At 37.4% G+C, this 20975-nt stretch overlaps 3 protein-coding genes and 1 pseudogene across 3 annotated transcripts; 3 read left to right on the top strand and 1 right to left on the bottom strand.

Annotated features, from left to right (window-relative positions):
* Positions 1 to 749: 749 nt before the first annotated feature.
* On the top strand, positions 750 to 8989 carry LOC114757281 (sulfite exporter TauE/SafE family protein 3-like; annotated as a pseudogene).
* A 935-nt stretch (positions 8990 to 9924) lies between these two features.
* LOC114757285 (coiled-coil domain-containing protein 25) lies at positions 9925 to 12845 on the top strand. The gene is made up of 6 exons (XM_028946286.1): positions 9925 to 10169; positions 10776 to 10903; positions 11152 to 11255; positions 11378 to 11465; positions 11761 to 11822; positions 12315 to 12845. Exons 1-6 carry the CDS (start codon positions 10057 to 10059, stop codon positions 12465 to 12467), a joined length of 648 nt encoding a protein of 215 aa, XP_028802119.1. The 5' UTR covers positions 9925 to 10056; the 3' UTR covers positions 12468 to 12845.
* Positions 12846 to 13759: 914 nt separating this feature from the next.
* On the top strand, positions 13760 to 15636 carry LOC114757331 (mitochondrial inner membrane protease atp23-like). The gene has a single exon (XM_028946339.1). It carries the CDS (start codon positions 13768 to 13770, stop codon positions 14332 to 14334), a length of 567 nt encoding a protein of 188 aa, XP_028802172.1. The 5' UTR covers positions 13760 to 13767; the 3' UTR covers positions 14335 to 15636.
* A 407-nt stretch (positions 15637 to 16043) lies between these two features.
* Positions 16044 to 20576, bottom strand: LOC114757329 (aspartate aminotransferase 1). Its single transcript, XM_028946334.1, has 12 exons — positions 20352 to 20576; positions 19631 to 19702; positions 19001 to 19062; positions 18823 to 18906; positions 18607 to 18706; positions 18381 to 18501; positions 18094 to 18257; positions 17689 to 17826; positions 17401 to 17522; positions 16924 to 17018; positions 16628 to 16748; positions 16044 to 16376 (listed from the first exon to the last, which is right to left on the bottom strand). The coding sequence occupies exons 1-12, from the start codon at positions 20559 to 20561 to the stop codon at positions 16292 to 16294; spliced, it is 1374 nt and encodes a 457-aa protein (XP_028802167.1). The 5' UTR covers positions 20562 to 20576; the 3' UTR covers positions 16044 to 16291.
* Between the last annotated feature and the right edge of the window lie 399 nt (positions 20577 to 20975).

Genomic DNA, 20975 nt, shown 5'->3' with positions numbered 1-20975 from the left:
CCTGCTTATTAGACATGCCACGTCAGATTTTCTAGTCAAACTTGTGCTGACTCATCAATTTAACGGTCAAACTAACAGATCTGTTAGCATGGGATACCAGTGCACCAATTTAATTACTTTGAGGGCAAATTTACACTACAAATTATTTCAGGCCACTAGGTGCACCTGACTAAATACAGGGAGTGCTGGGTGCACTTTAACCCTAATTATTATATAGAAGAAGTAAGAGCATAACTGGTTCTCTCACTCACTCCTCAATATGGCTGACCAGAACAGACTGGCAAGTCTGCAAAACACGTCCATCGCTGTTTCTCCCTCTGTTGCTAGCTTTAGTTATTGTTTCGGCTCAAGCAAGAGTCCCAAGCGACAAATCTGGTGCAAACCAGCAGACCCATTCTCTACTTTTCTGGTCAAAGCCATGGATTTCTTATGGATCCCTCGTCGTTCTGGTTATGAACACGTCTGGCCGGTAAGTTCCTTGTACCTCCCCGTCCTATCAAAGAAACTCTCCTAACATGAATACACGAATCAGCGGGGTATCACCTTTCCTTTTGGTAGTAGGTTGATCTTTGTTTTTCTTCCTCACCCCTTAAGGACGCCTCATTTATCGGGACGAAGGCTGTGTTTCAGTAGATAGCTATCATTAAGCTCGTGACATGTTTTCTCTCAAGCTCACTCTAAAACCTCAAGGTTAACGACTCATGTAATAGAAAGCATGTTGCTGCTACTAAGTCGTGTCTTTTAAGGTCAACTTTGATTACTCACTTAAATATGCAGGAAATGAAATTTGGATGGCCAATTATTGTTGGGACGTTGATTGGATCCTTGGGAGGAGCATTTGGGAGCGTCGGCGGCGTTGTCGGCGGCGGCATATTTGTTCCGATGTTAATGCTGGTCATTGGGTTTGATCCAAAATCAGCAACCGCCATTTCAAAATGTAAGATTCAATCTACATCTTGGTGACATGAGTTGGGCATTACGATGAATATACTTACCAGAAAATGATGTTGCAGGTATGATCACGGGGGCTGGCATCTCCGCTGTTTACTTCAACTTGAAGCTGAGGCATCCTACGTTTGATATACCCTTAATTGACTACAATCTTGTACTGCTTATGTTGCCCATAATCATGCTGGGGATTAGTGTAGTAGAGTCTCTTTGAGTGTTGTATTTGCGAATTGGATGATCACTGTTCTTCTTATCATTATCTTCATAGGTAATTAATGTTCAGACAGATGTTTACTGTTTAGTTACTCGCTTTAACTCAATATATCCTCACTTGGCAACATCCATATGCTTCCTATTCTATCTGGGCGCCTTCAGGTACCTCGATCAAGGCATTCAAGGGTGCTGATGCATGGAAACAGGAAACCAGAGTAAAAAAGGTTCACATCTGACCACGCCTTCACTCAAGTGAATCCTTTTCCTTGGAAGTTACCGTTCTGATTAGGTTGCTGCATTTCGCTAGTCCCAGGTTTAGGGGAAGTCAACCGTCCCTGGACTGAATTACTGTTTTTCTTGTTTGTGAAGTTGCAGGAGACCGCCAAGCTTTTGGAATCTGCTGGTTCGTGTATTTATTTAAGAGTTAACCTAGTGCATGCTCAATTATATTCTGATAATTATATATTACTAAGAGTGAAAAAGAACTAGATTGGTGCTGCTCCTTCTTATGCAGAAACGGCCAGTGGGTTAGCAGAGTACAGCTGTTTGTGATTATAGGTGGAGTTGGGATATCAGACATGATTGAAAAGATTCGGCAAAATGAATACATGGGATTCGACGACTTCTGCAGATAGATTCCTTCACCGTATAGTTGCTTCTAAAGTTGTTAGGTCATTGCTGGATATTACTATTGCAGTTGTATAACAATGAAAATATGTGGTGAGTCCCTCTAATTTATGGGTTGCGAGTAGAAAAAATAAGACAAAATTTGTGGGAAATTTATGTGGGCCGGATAACAGTTTTGAGGAGGACTGAGCATTTGGGCCGGAGAGGAGCAATTTCTCATGCCCTTATATATACGAACGGTGCTGAAGAATTTCCATCAATTAATGTTTTTTATCATGCACCTCGGCCCAGTGATGAATCTGCGCTGCCATATCATTTTGCCTAGAAAAAAAGACGTACAGAAACATGTCGCTTCAGGTATAATTTAATCTCCAAAAGTTTAAATTATACACATAAAGAGTAATTCAGTATTACCTCCGATCTTAATCATAAGATCTTGTTTATAGTAGTATTTAAAATGACTTGTGATCGTCTCGCAAGATAAATGAAGACTTGTCAAGTGAAGCGGCCGGAAATATTCGTTCCCGCGGAATCGCGGATGCTGCACGACGTGTAGTCGTGTCACCTGTGTAGATTGAGATTTGAGGCGAGCGGCTAACTGATAAAAATTGTTTTCTAAATTAATTATTTTGTACAAAAAACTATGCTAAGAAAAAATGTTCATACTTTTCATTGATATGAGTATATTAAGAAAACTTGTTAAGTTAGTTATTTGTATTTGTAATAAATTAAATAAGTGTTATTTTTTGTAAAATATCCTTATTAATAAAATATATTAGCTTTAACATTTGATAAAATATTTAATATGCCCAACTATTACAAGAATTATCTTAAAAAATGAATAACTATGAGAAATAAAATAAAATAAAATCTTATATTTAAGATCAAATTAAAAATCAAACTAATTTTTATATTAAAAACAATACATTCATTTTCTGAATTATAAGTGAGCGCCGGAGAGCACATGATCAGTGCATGTGAGACGTGGCGCATGGCCTGAACGCAACTGATTGAATACGCCAACACGTCAATATTTTATCCTCATTATTAGGACTACAAAAAACTTGTCTGCATAACCAACCTTTGTTTTGCAAGAGCTAATAATAATTCAGTAGTAAAGTATTCTATCTATGTAAGCAATCATTGATATTTTAAAAACCATTTTTCATCTATTTTAATCCGACGCGGCTCCATTGCAAAGATGCCCTGTTTTTGGATGTTTGAATAATTCAACCGACATTAATTACAAAATAGTATCATCTTTGTCATTAGTATAAAATTTAGTTGAATAATTTAAGAACATTAAAAAAAATTAATTAATAGTTATTTATAATAAACAACTATTATCTTTCAAAAAAACATCCTTGTTAACCTTTAACACGTGTAACTATTACAATGATTATTTTAAAAAAAGTAGACAAATATAAAAAATAAAGTGAATTGAGATCTTATATTAGAATCAAATTAAAAATCAAATAAACTGTTATATTAAGAATAAAAGATAATATTAATTAGCTTTCGGGGATTTAGAGAGAATAGTCATCTAACATGGGTTCATGGTAATTTTATGTAATATTACCCTAGCGCTTACGCGGCGCACGCGCACAATTTCGCACAAACTAACAAAAAAAGGAAAGAGATTTTCAAATGATTAAAGGAGTGTTTGGAAGACCGATAAAATATTTTCAGAAGCACTTTTCTGCTAATTGAGATAAACTCCTCCACATATTTATCTCATACACTGTAAAAATATTTTTAAAACTATAATTTTGATCTTATTCAAAGGAACAGAGGAGAGAACGATTATCGGATAAGAGGGAACTTGTGCGCGGGGGTCGCTTGAATTTAATGATTGGAAAAAGACATGCCACCCCCCCTTCTTTCCTTTTTTTCTTATTAAAAAACGTGGACGCAATCACAAAAGATTTCGTGCTTCATGAAGCAAAATTATTGGATTAAAAAACACAAAATCTCATGAAAAATGTAAAGGCTGCTAGAAACAAAATAGGAAAAGGACAAAAAATGATAAAGCTGACTGAAGTAGTAATTCTACGTATATAGTAAATTGATAACTAGACTAGATTGCAAGGTTGACCCGACCCTGGCTACAGTTTTTGGGTCTAGTTGGTGGTAGCCCCAGAGAGGTTTTGACCCAATCATAAGTCGGGCAAGCCATTGAGCCAGGTGAGATTATTTGAATCACTTTCTTTCTTTTTTTTTTCCCCAATCCAAAAGACGTAGAAAATTGAAAAGGAAGAAGAAAGATTATTGGAAAAAAGAAAGGAGCGAGAATAAAAACAGGAGAGTTGAAAAAACTTACCATGGAAGAGATTAAGTGCCCTCCTAAAAAGATTTTGATAAAAAACGAAATGAATGAGTATTTAGAAGCGAAGATATGAAAGAAAGAAGAACAAGATGATTTTAGGAGATTTGTTTTTCAAGCTGTGTTGAGAGGGAGGGGGAAACAAAAGAGAGTCCATGAGAAACTCAAGCCAGAAAGAAGGAAAACTGAAGAAGAAAAGGCTGGCTTTTGCTAATGAGATCATGGGGATTTGAACCCTCTCAGCGTAAATTAGCATAGATTAATCACAAAGATCTTTTAGTTTGAAATGAGGCAGGTCCGGAAAATCACAGAAATATTAAAAAATTGTATGAAAATGATTCACATTTAGTTTTAATTTTTAATTTTAAAAGCACCATGAAGTGGCATTTTGTGAGGTGTTAGATTGACCTTAACAGGGATACAGAGAATTTCAGCCGCCGAGGAGATACGGTTCCCAGACGACAGATGAGTGATGATGCCCGTTAATGAACACTCAAGAAACGAAGGAAAATAAAAAACACAACCAAAAAAAAAAAAAAAAGAAAAACTGTGCCCATCACGCCACATCACGCGTGGAATAGGAGGTTGACATGTATATATATCCACTTGAAACCCTCAACGTGAGATATATAACACTTGGATTGGGTGCTCGTCAGTTTTGATAAGCACATAATATCATCAGATTTGGACAGTGCAAATTTATTTTAATTTTTTTAAAATAATTATTTTAATAAGTATATGATAAAAAATAAAGATAATCTCTTAACTATCATTCTTTAAAAATATACTTTTTTATTTTTAAATAATTATTTAAAAATATTAAATCTGGACCGTTCAGATTAGATTTGGACGACCCAGATTGCTCATCAGACACTGAATGCGGACGCGAGATATATACCGATCCATTTAAGGCTTTGCTTGGATAGCGGATCAAAGATGAATGACAAAATCTGGATATATATGAAGAGTGAATGAAGTAAATAACTTTCTGGCCAAAAAAAAAAAAGAATGAAGTAAGTAACTTGAGCCTGTCTCTATATATATATATGAAACGTGAAAGAAGTAAATAATCTCTTTGCTGCGATTTCATCCCAGTGATGATGTATGTATGCGTTGGTGTGTGTGTGTGTGTGTGTTATATGATGCCTTTGTATGTATTCTGTTGGTATTTGCTGCTGATATGATCATGGATTGTGTGATCAATAATCTCTGCACCATAGGATGTGTGTGTGAGCGTGTGTGTGTGTATATATATGCACGTGATCATAATGGGAGATGGATGGGACTGATCAATGGAGTGGCCCCGACATGATGACATGCACATGCACATATATACCCAACCACCAGACTAGAGGTTACCAAACGCTTCAGTGACAGTGAGCTGGTTCAATAATTCCCCCCCCCCCCCCACACATAATGATGCCAAGTTTGACACGGCCTTTCAAAGCTCAGCTCCATTATTTGCTGACGTGGAAAACTATCCTCCAAACGAACGGCCACCAGTCACTTGCTTCTACCTTATTTAGATAAACCTAATCATTGCTCATCCTTGTTCCTCATTCTTTTCTAATCACACACTAACTGCATGAAATTATAAGTTAACTGGATTTTATTCCTGGCTAATTATTCTGTGCTCAGTATTTACGTGAATCGACCTTGATCCATTCCAATCAGCATTGCATTTTCTTTGATGCAGTTAATTATTATATAGAATACGAGTAACGTGATTGTGCATTCTTGACCAGAATTTTTAAATGTTTTTAACCCCAGGAGATCGTGGCTGTAACTTTATATAATATATTGATCATTGATATGACTCGAGAGTCGGGAATATAATGATGGATGTTGATTAGATTTATATAAGAAGTCAGAGTATAACTGCTTCTCTCACTTACTTCTCAATATGGCTCGGATCAGAACAGACTGGCATGTCTGCAAGAACATGTCCATCACTGTCTTCCTCCCTTTGTTGCTAGCTTTAGTTATTGTTTCGGCTCAAGCAGGAGTCCCAAGCGACACATCTGGTTCGAACCAAACAGACCCATTCTCTGATTTTCTGGTCAAAGCGTCGTGGATTTCTTATGGATCCCTGGTCGTTCTGGTTATCACCATGTCTGGCCGGTAAGTTCCTTGTACCTCCCCGTCCTATCAAAGAAACTCTCCTAACATGAATACACGAATTAAGGACGCCTCATCTTTATCGGGACGAAGGCTGTGTTTCAGTAGATAGCTATCATTAAGCTCGTGACATGTTTTCTCTCAAGCTCACTCTAAAACCTCAAGGTTAACGACTCATGTAATAGAAAGCATGTTGCTGCTACTAAGTCGTGTCTTTTAAGGTCAACTTTGATTACTCACTTAAATATGCAGGAAATGAAATTTGGATGGCCAATTATTATTGGGACGTTGATTGGATCCTTGGGAGGAGCATTTGGGAGCGTCGGCGGTGTTGGCGGCGGCGGCATATTTGTTCCGATGTTAATGCTGGTCATTGGGTTTGATCCAAAATCAGCAACCGCCATTTCAAAATGTAAGATTCAATCTGCATTTATCTTCGTGACGTAACTGGGCATTATGATAGATCTATATCCTTACAAAATGATCCTGCAGGCATGATCACGGGGGCAGGCATCTCCACTGTTTACTTCAACTTGAAGCTGAGGCATCCCACGTTCGATATACCCTTAATTGACTATAATCTTGTACTGCTCATGTTGCCCATAATCATGCTGGGGATTAGCATAGGAGTCAGTTTGAGTGTTGTATTTGCGAATTGGATGATCACTGTTCTGTTGATCATTATCTTCATAGGTAATTAATGTTCAGACAGATGTTTACTGTTTAGTTACTTGCTTTAACTCAATATATCCCCGCTTGGCAACATCCATATGCTTCGTTTTCTATCTGGGCGCCTTCAGGTACCTCGATCAAGGCATTCTTCAAGGGTGCTGATACATGGAAACAGGAAACCAGAGTAAAAAAGGTTCACATCTAACCACGCCTTCACGCAAGTGAATCCTTTTCCTTGGAAGTTACAGTTCTGATTAGGTTGTTGCATTTAGCTAGTCCCTGGTTGGGAAGTTAACCATCCCGGACTGAATTACTATATCGACTTAATGCTGTTTCGCTTGTTTTTAAAGTTGCAGGAGACCGCCACGCTTTTGGAATCTGCTGGTTCGTGTATTTATTAAAGAGTTAACTTAGTGCATGCTCAATTATATTCTTATATTTAGTGCATGCTCAACTATATTCTTATATTTATATCTAAGAGTGAAAAAGAACTGGATTGGGGCTTTGCTGTTTTTATGCAGAAACGGCCAGTGGGTTAGCAGAGTACAGCTCTCTCCCTTCAGGGCCAGGGGTGGACATTGAAAGAGCTCAGGTTGGGAAACTATTAGCGATCGTGATTGACTTAACATATCTCGTAGTAGTCTCTGTTTTTTTGTCTTCTGGAAAAAAGAAATGTTGACCTTTGTTTATTGAATGGAACTATTGATTCAGGTCTCCATTATTGACAACATTTATTGGAAAGAGTTCGGACTTCTTTGCTTCGTCTGGGTCTCATACGCTGTCCTGCAGATTGCCAAGGTCGCTTTCTTCTGTCCCTACGTCCTCTCCCTTTTCCTTTGAACATTTCTGGAACTAACGGTCAAACATATATTTTTCACAGACTCACACAGCTACCTGTTCAGTCACATTCTGGATTGTAAACTTTTTACAGGCAAGCATATACTACACGCACACGAGAGGCATAGCTTAAAATGAAGAATCATCACTTTAATTTGTGATATTTTGCAGGTGCCGGTTTCTTTCGGAGTGTATCTATACCAAGCAATAGGCCTCTATCAGGGATGGAGGGCTATCCCTTCCAAAGGAGACCAAGGCACTCGTTTGCCATTGCACCATCTGATTCTGGCCATTGTTTGTGCTCTGTGCGCCGGAATCGTCGGTGGCCTTCTCGGCGTAGGTAGTGGATTTGTTATGGGTCCTTTATTTATGGAACTAGGAATCGCCCCTCAGGTGAGCTTGCCTTCTTTTTGAACATGTCAAGGACATTACATCGGAATTCACAAAGTGTGTTAAGTTGTTTATGCTGAAAAATTGTGTTGCAGGTAGCCAGTGCCACGGCCACGTTAGGAATGGCATTCTCTGCATCCATATCTGTTGTACAGTATTACCTCTTGAACCGTTTTCCGGTTCCTTACGGTAAAGTTCTGAATAATAATATTCATCGGTTACTGCTTTTTTAGTCATTTGTTTCGGTCCAGCAGAACTGAAAGTAACATGTAATGACCATTTGGTGTTTTGTTGTTTGCAGCTCTGTATCTGACCACTGTGGCGGCCATTTCCGCATACGTAGGGCAATATATCATTGATAAGCTGGTTAGATTATTTGGAAGGGCGTCTCTGATTATCTTTGTTGTGGCCTTCACCATATTTGTTAGTACAATTGCATTGGGTGAGTGTCCAGCAAAAAAGTTACTAGGCTTTAGTATAGCATTTTTTGCTTCTTACGAGGTTTTAACTTGTTATCTACGACTGATCCACCCACCTTTTGTTTGTTTATGTAGGTGGGGTTGGCATATCAGACATGATTGAGAAGATTCAGCGGAGTGACTACATGGGATTTGACGACTTCTGCAGATAGATAATTGGCTCTGTTTTAGAGCCTTCACCACACGGTTGCTTCTAAAGTTTTAATGTCGAGTTCCATATTATTCTTGCAGTGAGGATTTGTTCACCTGGCTGTATGATGATGAATTTGTGTGGCGAGTCCTCTAATTTTTGTTACTCTACACATTATACATAATATTTCGATTTTCCTTGTAATTGCCTTATTTTCCGTGCGTTGCAATGAGATTCTAGTTTTAATTTTAATATATACTATCTCTGCTCCGACCTCATCTAGTGGGATAAAACTTGTTGTTGTTGTTTTTATATTATCTCTGGTGCTTTTTATAGGTACAGATAACTGAAAAAATTAATTAAAAAATACCTAGTTATGCATATTAAGAAATAGATTAAAATTATTTAAAAATGATAGCAATGCAAAATATATATATTTTCAGATATATCCTTATTTTATAGACGATAAGCGCAAGAGAGAATTTGGGGGAAAAAAGTGCATATAATGAATTAGAAGTAAAAATAAAAGATATATTAAATGTTTAGATATTTTTTACTATAACTTGTAAAAACTTATAGCTGGGAAAGCCTATAAAAATTAGGCTAAAAAATACTTTTAGCATTTCAATTTTATATAAAGTTTTAATTTAGTTCATTAATTTTAAAAAATATACTTTTACTTCTTTAATCCTAAAACTGTTAACAAAAAATAATGATATTGAGATATTGAGTATTGATAAAATATTTTCAAATGCTAAGCTACTAAATTTAACTTTCAAAACAACTATAATTATTACAAAAAATCATCATTTAAAAGTTAAAACTAATAATTTTACAAATAAAAAACTATACATATATTTTTTAAAATTGTTGGACCAACTGAAAAATTATATAAAAATACAGAAAAATATATATTTTATACTTAAAATTATAAAAAAACGAGAGAGTAATACTGCATCATAAAAACTGGCCTACTCGGGAAAGAGCCGTTCATATATTTGCCGCGAGTCGGAAAACGATTTTTTTATGAGAGGTAAAAGATTTTAAGAAATTCACCATAAACATTTACCACTGTGTGAACTGACCCGGATGCCCTATTTGTCTTTTCGGCATACTGTTTTTAGTGGAAATCGGAAATAAATGGGAAATTGACAATGAGGGGCCTTTCCTATATTTGTTGCGTTTTTAAACTGGTAACGGGGGCCTGGTTATCCCTCTCAAGCTCAGAACCCTAACACACTCTATCGCTTGCTCGATCGATCGATCGATCGATCGCTCCCTCCTTCCCCCTCTTGACTGCGTAAAAGCAAAGAAACACCATGGTGTTCTACTTCAAAGCACGCCCAGAAGCCGGTGATTACACCATCTTCATGGGTCTTGACAAATACGAGAACGAGGAGCTTATCAGATACGGTTTCCCCGAAGACATCTGGTAATCCATTCCTGCCTTTGCGTTTTTTTATTGGAATTCAGAGACAATTATGTTTACAACTCCGTATGCACCTTGAATACCGAACGTACAGGGTTTGGGGTTGCAGTTTCTTTTTGATAAAAAGACGCATTTGATGCTTACACATTCGTAATTGTATCGCCTGAATTACTGCTTGATTTCTTTATTTTCTCGGCGGTTTATCTACAAATTCACCTTACGGAAAAAGTATAGCTTTGTTTGCTTGTTTTCCAGTATTTTATTTTAATTTGCCTGCTGTTCTATTTTGATTTTAATATGTCTTTGCTATTTATCAATTTAGAATTTTTGGGAAAAAAAAACAAAGGATTTGAAGACAAATTCTCTTTATGATTTCAATACCGTTATTTGGAACTTGTAAGTTGTAACATATATATATATAAATATATTATCTTGAATGGTTCATTACTTTCCAACTTAAAAGAACGGTACATTAGTATGAATGCATAATATTATCAGGCAACTATTTTTTTTTCCCCCTTCCAATGTAGGGTTTGTTCAGATAGTTTCCCCACTCACTTCTCCATTTTGAAGCTATAACGATAGGGTCTGATTGTCCATACCTTGCAGGTTCCATGTGGATAAAATGTCTTCCGCCCATGTCTATGTTAGACTGCATAAAGGTCAGACTATTGATGATATAAGCGAAGGTTTGCTGGAAGACTGTGCTCAGCTTGTCAAAGCAAATTCAATTCAAGGTGAAAAAGGGCTGACCGTCTGCTCTTCAATTCCTTAGTATAATTGATCATTGTGGTTTCTTTAGTTACACGCCCTAAAAGTTATAACTGAATGTCAGATTGACGGCAACTCTGTTATTAGGCTTAAAGAAACGGATGCATAACTTTTAACCCTCTTATGTCAGTATTTTCTTGTCAAACAACTTTTTGTGTTTACGACCCTTCTTGTTTTGATCTTACATTTTCGTTTTAAAATGAAATCATGGCAGGAAATAAGGTGAACAATGTTGATGTTGTTTACACTCCCTGGTCCAATTTAAAGAAAACTGCTTCAATGGATGTTGGTCAAGTTGGTTTTCACAACCCAAAAATGGTGAATGTTTTTTACATGCTGAGAATTTGCTATTTTTCATCCTCAAGGCCGTAAGGTAGGGAGTTTGTGTCTTGGAATGCATTTATAATTGATCATTATCTGGTTTTATACTTAATAATTAGGTTCGAACTGTGAGAGTGGAGAAGCGGATCAATGAGATTGTGAACAGGTTGAACAAAACAAAAGTGGAAAGGAAACCTGATTTGAAAGGTAATCAACATAGTTGCTTTCCTTTTATGATCATTCTGCATAAAGTTACCTTTTGTACATTTGAGTGCTGGAAATTGAGTATGTTATTCTTAGGCTAGGGAGTAAATATGCCATTTACATGTTGAATTACATGATCATATTGAGCCGTAGTCTAAGTTGCCATTTGGGTATTTCATTCATACATGTTTGTAAATTTGATTTGACTTGTCTGATCTTGAAATTGAATATTTTCCAATATTTGCCCTAGTGAAGCCTGTATATTACTCATGATATGTGTTTGCTGTCTGTATTGCAGCTGAGCGAGAAGCAGTTAATGCTGCTGAAAGAGCAGAAAGGAAACAACAGCTGAGGGAAAAGGTGAGTTTGGTAGGATCGCTGTTTTGGTAATAGTACAGCCAAGTATTGCTGTCAGATTCCCAATTTCTATACACAGCATAATCTGCAGTCATATTCAGATTTCAATAGTCAACCTGTAACTAGAGCTTAACTTGAATATAAAGACGGTTTTTTCATAATAACTACATGTGGTAAAATGCTTTCAGTGTGATTCTTGGCTAAGTTGCCATATTAAGTAGTAGATGTTTGTGACGTGTTGAGAATCTAGGACCGTATTGTAGGGTTTCTTGCGGGTATGATTCTTAAAACATGTCTTAGTGACATTTGTCTTTGGGCTGCAGATTGTAGAATATGTGAAATTCATTTTGCATTCATTTAGTTGGTGAAATGTCCTTTCTCTTGGCATCCAGTTAGTTCTGCATGCCCAGTAGACTGTCTTGCCTAAATGCGAAAACTTGTTGAACATGTGATTTACCGAATGTAAAACTCATATGTTTCTGTTTCTTTGTACAGAAACGGCGGGAAGAATTGGACAGAATGGAAAAGGAGAGGCAGGCAGAACTAAGGAGCTACAAAGGTCTGATGGTGTCAGAAAATATGACATCCAATAAACAAATAGCTTCAGGCAGTAAATCATTGCAGGAACTGGAGGACGATTTCATGTAAGCATTGCTGATTGGATATAATTAACTGGCGACCAATCTGCCACCCAACAGATGAAGATATTGATTGAATAACCAAACCTTAGAAGTTGAAATGGTAGTAATCTGCCTACCTGGATTAAGAGAGCTCGTAGTGTGTGCTGTTTGAGGCGAGGGAAAAATAGGGGGGATTTGCGGGGGGTAAAGTGATTTACCTCTGTGCCTGATGACGACGATACCTGACACAGAACCTTGCTCAACGCTGGTTTTAAACTTGGTTTATTCGTGGTCGAAGGTGACCAACTACAATTCCTTGTTAAGCAACCATTATAACGGTCTGTTGTGCTCTTCTAGTTTGGTTTTTGGTTTACCCTTGGCTTGAATGCTAATGCTAATCTTGTTAAATTTATTATTTCTTTCGTTGCAGTCAATAAAAATAAACATATAAGATAGAAAATCTAGAGAGAAGCATTATTCATGAGCTGTGTGTCATGGTTACGTCTAATTGTGGTATAAAATTTATGGTAAAATTCTTTGAATCTTGAACTTCGATTTGTATTGGCAGGCTAGACCGTGCCAAGAATATTAAAAGACGGCGTGGCGTATATTTTATAATTGCACAAGGTTTAAGATAAGTGCTATAATTATGAATTATAAATAAGTGACTTTGTTAATTTATTTATTTTATATGTACTCTTTTGGTTTTTATTATAAAACCTCATTTTGACTTTTTATTTGGTTTTAATTATAAACTCCATCTATTTTGTCTCTTATATTTATGCATTTTTTTCAAGATAATCCTTCTAATAATGATAGTTTTAGCCAATATATTTAATTAGCAAGGATTTTGAATGACAACACTTATTTATTATAAATAATCAACTTAACTTACTTCCTTAATCTCTTCAAATAAGTCATAAATTGGGTCTTAATAATTAGAACGGAGGAGTATAGTAATATCTAGAGGATCGAATCAGACGAGGTGAAAGGGGGAAAAGATTCCTTGCGTTGCTTCCGTCGGAATCCGACCAGTTGTTTTGAATTTGGGCCACCAGAGGAGCCTTGAAGTTTGTTTTTGCAGAAAACATATTCCCAAAAGTCTCTCGATAATAAGTGCTTTTTTAATTCAATTTTTTGTGAAGAAAAAAAAAGTCTCTCCCTCCATTCGGACGAGATAAACGGATGCAGGTCACAAAGGCTGGCCCAAACTTTCTATGAAAAAATGAGGTTGGCCCAAGGGAAGTAGATTTATTTAAAACTAACGGCGCACGTTGAATGAAATCTCACCCTATGCCTAGGGTGTTTCCCCGTCTCTGAACTGAAGCATGGAAGAGCAAGCGGCGTCATCGTCTGCTTACGGCGGCGGAAAAACCGTGAAGGAATGCGAATCCATGATCCAGAAAAGCCTCCGAACTCCGATGGTGAAATTTTTGAGGGAACGCTTGGAGAAAGCCGGTTGTCCTGTGGGCAACAATTTCTTCAGAGCTGTAAATTGCGACGTGAACAGAAGTGGCGGTTACATTCCCGGTGAAGGGATAGTAGTGTGTGTGAATAAAATAAATTTACAAGATGAGGTTAACCAGGTGATAGCTCATGAACTGATTCATGCGTTTGATGAGTGTCGTGCTGCCAACTTGGATTGGAATAATTGTGCTCACCATGCTTGTAGCGAGATCCGAGCCAATCATCTAAGTGGTGATTGTCATTACAAACGGGAACTGTTGCGAGGTCATTTGAAGATACGTGGCCATGAACAAGAATGTGTGAGACGAAGAGTTAGGGCTTCAGTGTCTGGAAACCCTAATTGCTCCGAAGCGGCTGCCAAAGATGCCATGGAAGCTGTTTGGGATGTTTGTTACAATGACACACAACCCTTTGACAGAGCCCCGTAGCTGAGGCTAAGATAAGTTTATGAAACTGTGATTCTTTTGACTTGTTTTGGATCATTTTTATCTGAGCCAGGAATACAGGAAAGTTATTCACCTATGCGAACAAAACCATCATTTTTTACACGACCTTGTCCAATTTAAAGGAAACTACAATAAATGTTGGTCAAGTTGGGTTTCAACACCGAAACGTTATGAATGTTATTTACACGCAGAGCTGTGCATTTTTCTCCCCTTTTCAAAGCAGGTTGGAGGAGCACCGTTATCTGGTTTTATACTTCATAATTAGATTAGTAAGTGTGAGTGTGGAGAAGCTTCTCAATGAGTTTGTGAACAAGGTGAACAGGGCAAAAATAGAAAGGAAATCTAACCTGATATGAAAGGTAACAAATATAGTTGCTTCCTCTGCATTATTTATTCTCCATGCGGTTCTCTTGTAATGTCTGGAAATTGATTATGCCATCTTCAGGATAGGGAGGCAAATGTGCAATTTGCATTCTTTATTACATGATCATATCTTGCCATACACTTTGTGCCGTGTCTCTTAATTGTACATGTGCACGTGAACTTGAATCGAGTCGTCCCATCTTGAAAGTGGATGTTATCTGATCTTGTCGAGTGATACCTGTGAGTTACTCGTGTATGGGATGCTTGTTACAATGACACAGCCGTGACCAAACTCTGGAGGTTCACACGGACGACGGAATGATGCTTAGCCCCTCCCATCCTAACCCGATTGTTGAAATGAATCTAGGTTTAAGTTATATGAAATGTGTTTTCAATGATTTTTATTCGAGGTAAAGAAAGAATGAGTGTTATTTTATCTTAGTTTTTAATATAAGGGGAAGATGACCAAAACAACTTAGCCTGCATCCAAGCCACTAGTATGTTTCAAGGAAGCCATCTTCGATCCCAACGAGCTCGCCCAAAACTCTGCATGAACACTCTTGCCAAATCCCGTATTGTCTGACTGGAGGACCGGCGCACATTTATTTAGCCATGGAGTCCGAGACATTACCTACCTTCCTGTTGAAGAAACTCTCATCAACCAAATATTACTGTTCGCGATAGCAAACCTTCCTCCAAATCCTACGATTCTCCCTCGATCCATCAGAACCCAAGCTATTAGGCCATTTCTATCCGCGTCAAGATATATACGGGAATGTAATCCACTGTTGAAGATGAAATGTTAGTCATTTTATAAGATTCATCAAGTTGTTTCCGTTTGTTAATTTTTAGAAATGGAATATGAACTTTTTTTCATGAAGCTGTTTTTTAAATATGGCTATTTTATTGGGTCAGAATTGAATCTTGTCTGGCTTTATTTGGGGCAGCTCTCTGATGTTTTGTTCATTCACATCCAAACTGAGATTTCATGCCTAAGTGATCAGAATTCCTTCCGCACGATGATTTGTAGCCGTTTTTCTCAACTTCACGTCTATTAGAAAAAGGATTTAGCCATTTAATCATGAAGTAGCGTCTCAATTTGAATACTAAAATTGCATTCAAATTGGAGGCTTATTTTGTCTCCGGAAAACTTTCAAATCCTCTGCTCACGTAAGCTTATAACGCAAAATCGTAGCAATTTCCTAACGTCACATTATCGTTATTTTATTGCACCTGGCAAGTAATATGTGCCCAAGTAGATAAAGGAAGCGGCTTGAAATTTGCTGCATTTTGGCTACTTGGATGACAGTTACCTTGCACGCTTTGATAAACAAAATTGCGGTTTAACGTTCAAACATAAAATGTGTAGATCTGAGTTCTAAATTCTCATAACAAGTTAAACCACAAATAGTCGTTGATGTCACGATAAACAGATTGAAGACCTCCACAGCGGGCAGATGAGTGTTATTGCCATCCAAAATAGATTTTTTATTGCCTTCTCTCCTTATAGCTCATCCTATTTCTCTAAAAATGGAACAGAGAATTGAAAGAAATAGGATCATATCGGAATCATATTCTAGGCCACTCGAGTTGCAGCTGCATGTATTGCATCCGCCAAATGGGGGACGGTCTTGGAGCTCAGACCAGCCATGCTAATTCTCCTGCACATTCAACACACACTGATTGGATCATCTGAAAAATATATATATATATATATCCTACCTAAATAACTCCCGCAACGATTTTCCCAACTCATGCGTTAGTAAGAGATAACGTTTATCAATAATGAAAGATATTCATATTGTTTCGATCCTATGAAAAACACTGGGACATCAACTCATATTTTGGATATGATTGCTGCTGGAGCATAACGAGAGCTCCCCAGAAGTCTAGAGAGTCTACAGCAACGTACCCATCAGATGTCATGTATATATGGTACTCTTTGTTCATGAAGGAAACTTGCTCTGCATTTAATCCCGTGAAAGTGAACATTCCAATCTGCTTAATAATGTGACTCCAGTCACCAGGAGTACCTGCTCAATTTTGAAGGAAAACCAAATAAAACTTCGATAAGCAACATCCACAATGGGTGAGCGCAGACCCAGAAAAATTTTAAAAACTTAAGACAGGTGTAACCACCAAGATAATGATCCGCCCCAGAAACCACTAAAGAGAACTGTGTATGGGGGAGACTATCAGAAAACTGACCTCGGGCACGCAAAGCATCAAAAAGTTGTTGGCGCATTGCAATAATGCGGTCAGCCATTCCCTTCAACTCAACACTCCACTCATGGTACAAGTCCCTGAAAGATGTAGATAAAAAGGGTCTTCATAACAAAAGGCTTCAGGAAATATTACCCAAAAATGCAATACATACCAGCATCTCAATTCTAGCAGCACTAAATGGAAAATTTCTTAATTCTTAATTAAACTTAATTTATAAAAATAGATGTATCAAATTCAATGATGACTAAACACATGCAAGGGATGTTTTCAATGAGATTCACTTTCAATAAGTATAAGATAAACATAATTTACATTTATTTTTAAAAACTGAGTCTACCTTAAAATATAATTGACATACACTGGAAGGACCAAAGCACAGCCATTAGAAGCAATCTAAACAACTAAATTTATCTCTTCTAATAAACAAGCGAAGCAACTAAAAGAATCATCACTAATTACCTATCCTTGAGAATGGCAGCTACAATAGATGCACCATGAATGGGAGGATTTGAGTACATCGGCCTGATCACAAGTTTCAGCTGGCTCTCAACTCTACTTGCAACATCAGCTGATTTGCAGACCTGAATTAAGATTTTAGAAACAAAAAAAAAAAAAAAAATGAGTCAGCTCTCTGAAGCAAACACCAGAACCTTTTTTCCTGGAGAAATTATTTAACGAGAAAAAAACTCATTTTAAAGAGGGAGGAACACATATCAGATGATTTGCACTCAAAAGTTCAACTCTTACAATGCTTAGAGCGCCAACACGTTCTCCATACAACCCCATGTTCTTTGCATAGCTCTGGGCAACTAGTAATTCGCCCCCATCAGCAGCAAAAATACGAACAGACTGTGCATCTGCATCTAGACTTCCACTAGCAAAACCCTGTAGCACCAAAAGATGATTGCCTTAAAAGACACATTTTTTTTCTTGAAAAACACATAATCAAATATTTAAAGCATAATAAATAAAAACTATATTGCAGACAAGGTCTATCATGGATCATGCTAAGAATTTAGTTTATGAAACTTGAATTCTGTGGTTTGCTTCCTAATTTTTGGGTGGTTGATGGACTACTATATCATCATTCCAAAGAAGTTCTTCATATTAAGAAGGAAGCACTGAAATATTTGTTGCATTCAAGAGACCTACCTGATAAGCACTATCAAAGAAAGGTAACAACGCTTTTGATCTTATCAGTTGTCTAATCTGCTCCCATTGTTCAGGGGTCGGATCAACACCAGTAGGGTTATGGGCACAGGCATGTAGCAAAACAACAGATCCAGATGGGGCAGAACCAAGATCCTCTACGAGTCCTGTTAGAAACTAGAAAAATATTACTTAACATGCAAAGCCAGAATCACAATGCACATTGACAAAAATACAAAAAAGATCAGGATCCAGCACTTCATAAGCTGATATGACATGTAATTTCTGACCTTGAAAGTCAAGCCCCCGTGTTGCTGGAGCATAGTAGCGATAGGTTTTGACTGACAATCCTGCTAGAGTGAAGACCTTTGGGTGGTTCCCCCAAGTTGGCTGGGGCAAGTATATGGTTCGCTAAAGAGACCGGAAAGTCAAATATGTAAATTTGCAGTTGGCACTATATAGTAATCAGTTTTCAAGGAAAATTAGAGGAAGAAAGTTGAGGATGAAGAATTATACTTGATGATAATGTCTAGCCAAAAATTCTCCTCCAACTCTTAATGAACCAGTTCCAGACAGGCATTGAACAGTGGTTACCCTGTTCTCTTGGATAGCAGGGCTACATCCAATAAAATAAGCCAACAAATTATCTTTCAAGTTAAACATGTGTTCGTTAAGGATATGTTTTTAAAAATAAATTAGAATAAAATAAAAGGGGAAAGTTATATTTTTAACCTGTCAGCACCGAAAATGAGTTTAGCACTCAGTTTATTGAAATCGACCAACCCAACAATAGGAAGGTATTCCTTGTTGCGTGACCTGAAAGAGATACAGAGTAAAATCCCTTAAGAGTTTAATATTAAAAATAATACAGTTCAAATGAAAACAAAAAAAAGTATAGATGCCCACTAACCTGTCATTAACCAGTTGTTCTTCTACTCGTCGCACTACATTCAAAACAAGAGGTTTTCCTTCCTGTTATAGCATAGCTGAACCAAGTTAGTCACTACAGTTGAAGCATAAAGTGAAACTTGCCATCTCCATGTATTCAGAAATTCTCAATTACAGGTCTCCTAATGAGCCTATAGTTGTCAGGCCAAGGTCTGCATTAGTTAGCTGTTGCATAGGACAAGAGATGGAGAAGGGATAGAGTTGGCTGGTGGCGGGAATATTTACAAATGTAGAAGGAGAGAAGGAGGCTAAAGTAGAATTTGGCTTTGTATGAGGAGAGAGCTTAGGGAGAGTTCCTTGTTCCTTTTCCTTGCCTTTTTTCTTTTCCCGCAGTTCTATTCTGCTATTTCTCTGTCTTAGTATGGCTCTATTTTGCACAAGTTGCTACAATGGGATTCTCTATCATGTTTTATTGAGTTAAATCAATATCAGAATTATTTCATGTTCATTTGGCTCGGGTTCCATCATCCCCACGCAGTCCTAAATAAAAAATCAACAATATCAAGCCAGATCAAATTTATCTTGTCCATTCCCACGGTGCCAATTGTTTACAGACAATTAATAACCAGAACTGGAACAGAGTAGCACTCACCTCAGTTCGATAAGCACCGACACCCAAATTCAACTTAACTGGACTTGGATCTTTGTTGTAAGCTAGAGTGACCTAGTTTAAAACATGCCAGAAAAAGAAGTCAGAAAATAAACACCATAAGTAAAAATATACAAATAAATATCTTAAAATAGCCTCGAATAAAAGCGTAGGTGGGGTCAGTGCCAAAAGATTCCGTGTGTTACTAAATAAGGATTGACAATCAAAACACGCAACAACCCATTAAATTAAATTAAATGCCGTGCAGCATGAGCATTCACATGTAATACTCTGTTAATGTATCAAAGACAACGTAGCAAGGTTCGTGACTTGATTTTCCGGGAAATCAAAAGAGAAACCCGAAGGTTCGACCTGATCGGGTCCTTCAATTGGATCAAATGAGCAATCATACCTTCGGTCAATCAACAAACAGATTTCCCACCTCCCTATGGGTGAAGTGGTTCAGAAAACAAACAGCGAACAACTGTTATAGATTTGAGCCGTTGTTTCCGTAATAAGAGAACTCTAGCCAACATCAATTACAAGCCACTAACTCGTGTCCGATATGATAAACATATTGATCATCAGAGGCACATGAAAATTCAGGCAACTTAAAATTTCCGTAAGTCAAACAACACCAAACACGCCATTCGATCAAATTTTCGAAGAGAGTAAAGTTGATTAGCTAACGATCAACAAAAAAGAAAAGAAAAGAAGAGAGTACCCCAAGGATAGGATCTTCGGGGGCACGAACGACGTGAGCGAAGACAGAATCAGCCTGGAAAGCGGAGGTTGGGGAGGCGGAAATGGAATCACCGTGAGTATCCATTGGAAGCAGGTGTCTGGCAAGAGTGGCAAGTCTGCGATCGCAGGGGGAAGAAGAAGAAGAAGAAGAGGAGGTGGAAAAACCAGGGATAGGGACCCGTGGGCGCATGCTGTATTCGGTTTGAAACTTTTGATAGTTCGCTCGGATCAATACGGAAAGTAAAATAATCACTACTTTAATTCAACCAACTTTGGGTGATTATGATTGTGTGTTGCCGCCTCGACCCTCGAACAAATAATTCCCCGCCATCATGATCCCACTACAAGCTTACGCTACGCGGCGCATGATGCGCATCCCTCTCCCCTCGTGACGTGTCCGATTGGGTTCATGGGTCCCTTTGTTACTTTCTCGTTTTAGACAAACTTTCTCGGAGTATTTATTTTTGCTTTTTCTCAAGTCCACGATTACAAAAAAATTTTATAAGTCTCAAGTAAAAAGAATTAAATATAAAAAAATTTCAATTTTTTATTTAATTTTTTTAATTTGATATCTATGAATAATTTTTTTAATTAAAATATCTTT

Source organism: Neltuma alba, unplaced genomic scaffold (assembly GCF_004799145.2).
Source record: "Neltuma alba isolate B1F8T4 unplaced genomic scaffold, ASM479914v2 tig00010592_pilon, whole genome shotgun sequence".
Lineage (NCBI taxonomy): Eukaryota > Viridiplantae > Streptophyta > Magnoliopsida > Fabales > Fabaceae > Neltuma > Neltuma alba.
Note: the sequence above shows the minus strand (reverse complement) of the source record. Positions and strands in the feature narration are given on the sequence as shown.

What these genes read in the sequence shown, in the direction of transcription:
- LOC114757285 (XM_028946286.1), top strand. Translation starts at nt 10,057, where the DNA reads ATGGTGTTCTACTTCAAAGCACGCCCAGAAGCCGGTGATTACACCATC. An exon ending in GGTTTCCCCGAAGACATCTG is followed by an intron (nt 10,170 to 10,775) that starts GTAATCCATTCC and finishes CATACCTTGCAG; the next exon opens with GTTCCATGTGGATAAAATGT. An exon ending in GTTTTCACAACCCAAAAATG is followed by an intron (nt 11,256 to 11,377) that starts GTGAATGTTTTT and finishes CTTAATAATTAG; the next exon opens with GTTCGAACTGTGAGAGTGGA.
- LOC114757331 (XM_028946339.1), top strand. Translation starts at nt 13,768, where the DNA reads ATGGAAGAGCAAGCGGCGTCATCGTCTGCTTACGGCGGCGGAAAAACC.
- LOC114757329 (XM_028946334.1), bottom strand. Translation starts at nt 20,561, where the DNA reads ATGCGCCCACGGGTCCCTATCCCTGGTTTTTCCACCTCCTCTTCTTCT. An exon ending in CTCATTTTCGGTGCTGACAG is followed by an intron (nt 18,707 to 18,822) that starts GTTAAAAATATA and finishes TATTGGATGTAG; the next exon opens with CCCTGCTATCCAAGAGAACA. An exon ending in TCTTTGATAGTGCTTATCAG is followed by an intron (nt 17,827 to 18,093) that starts GTAGGTCTCTTG and finishes TTGGTGCTACAG; the next exon opens with GGTTTTGCTAGTGGAAGTCT.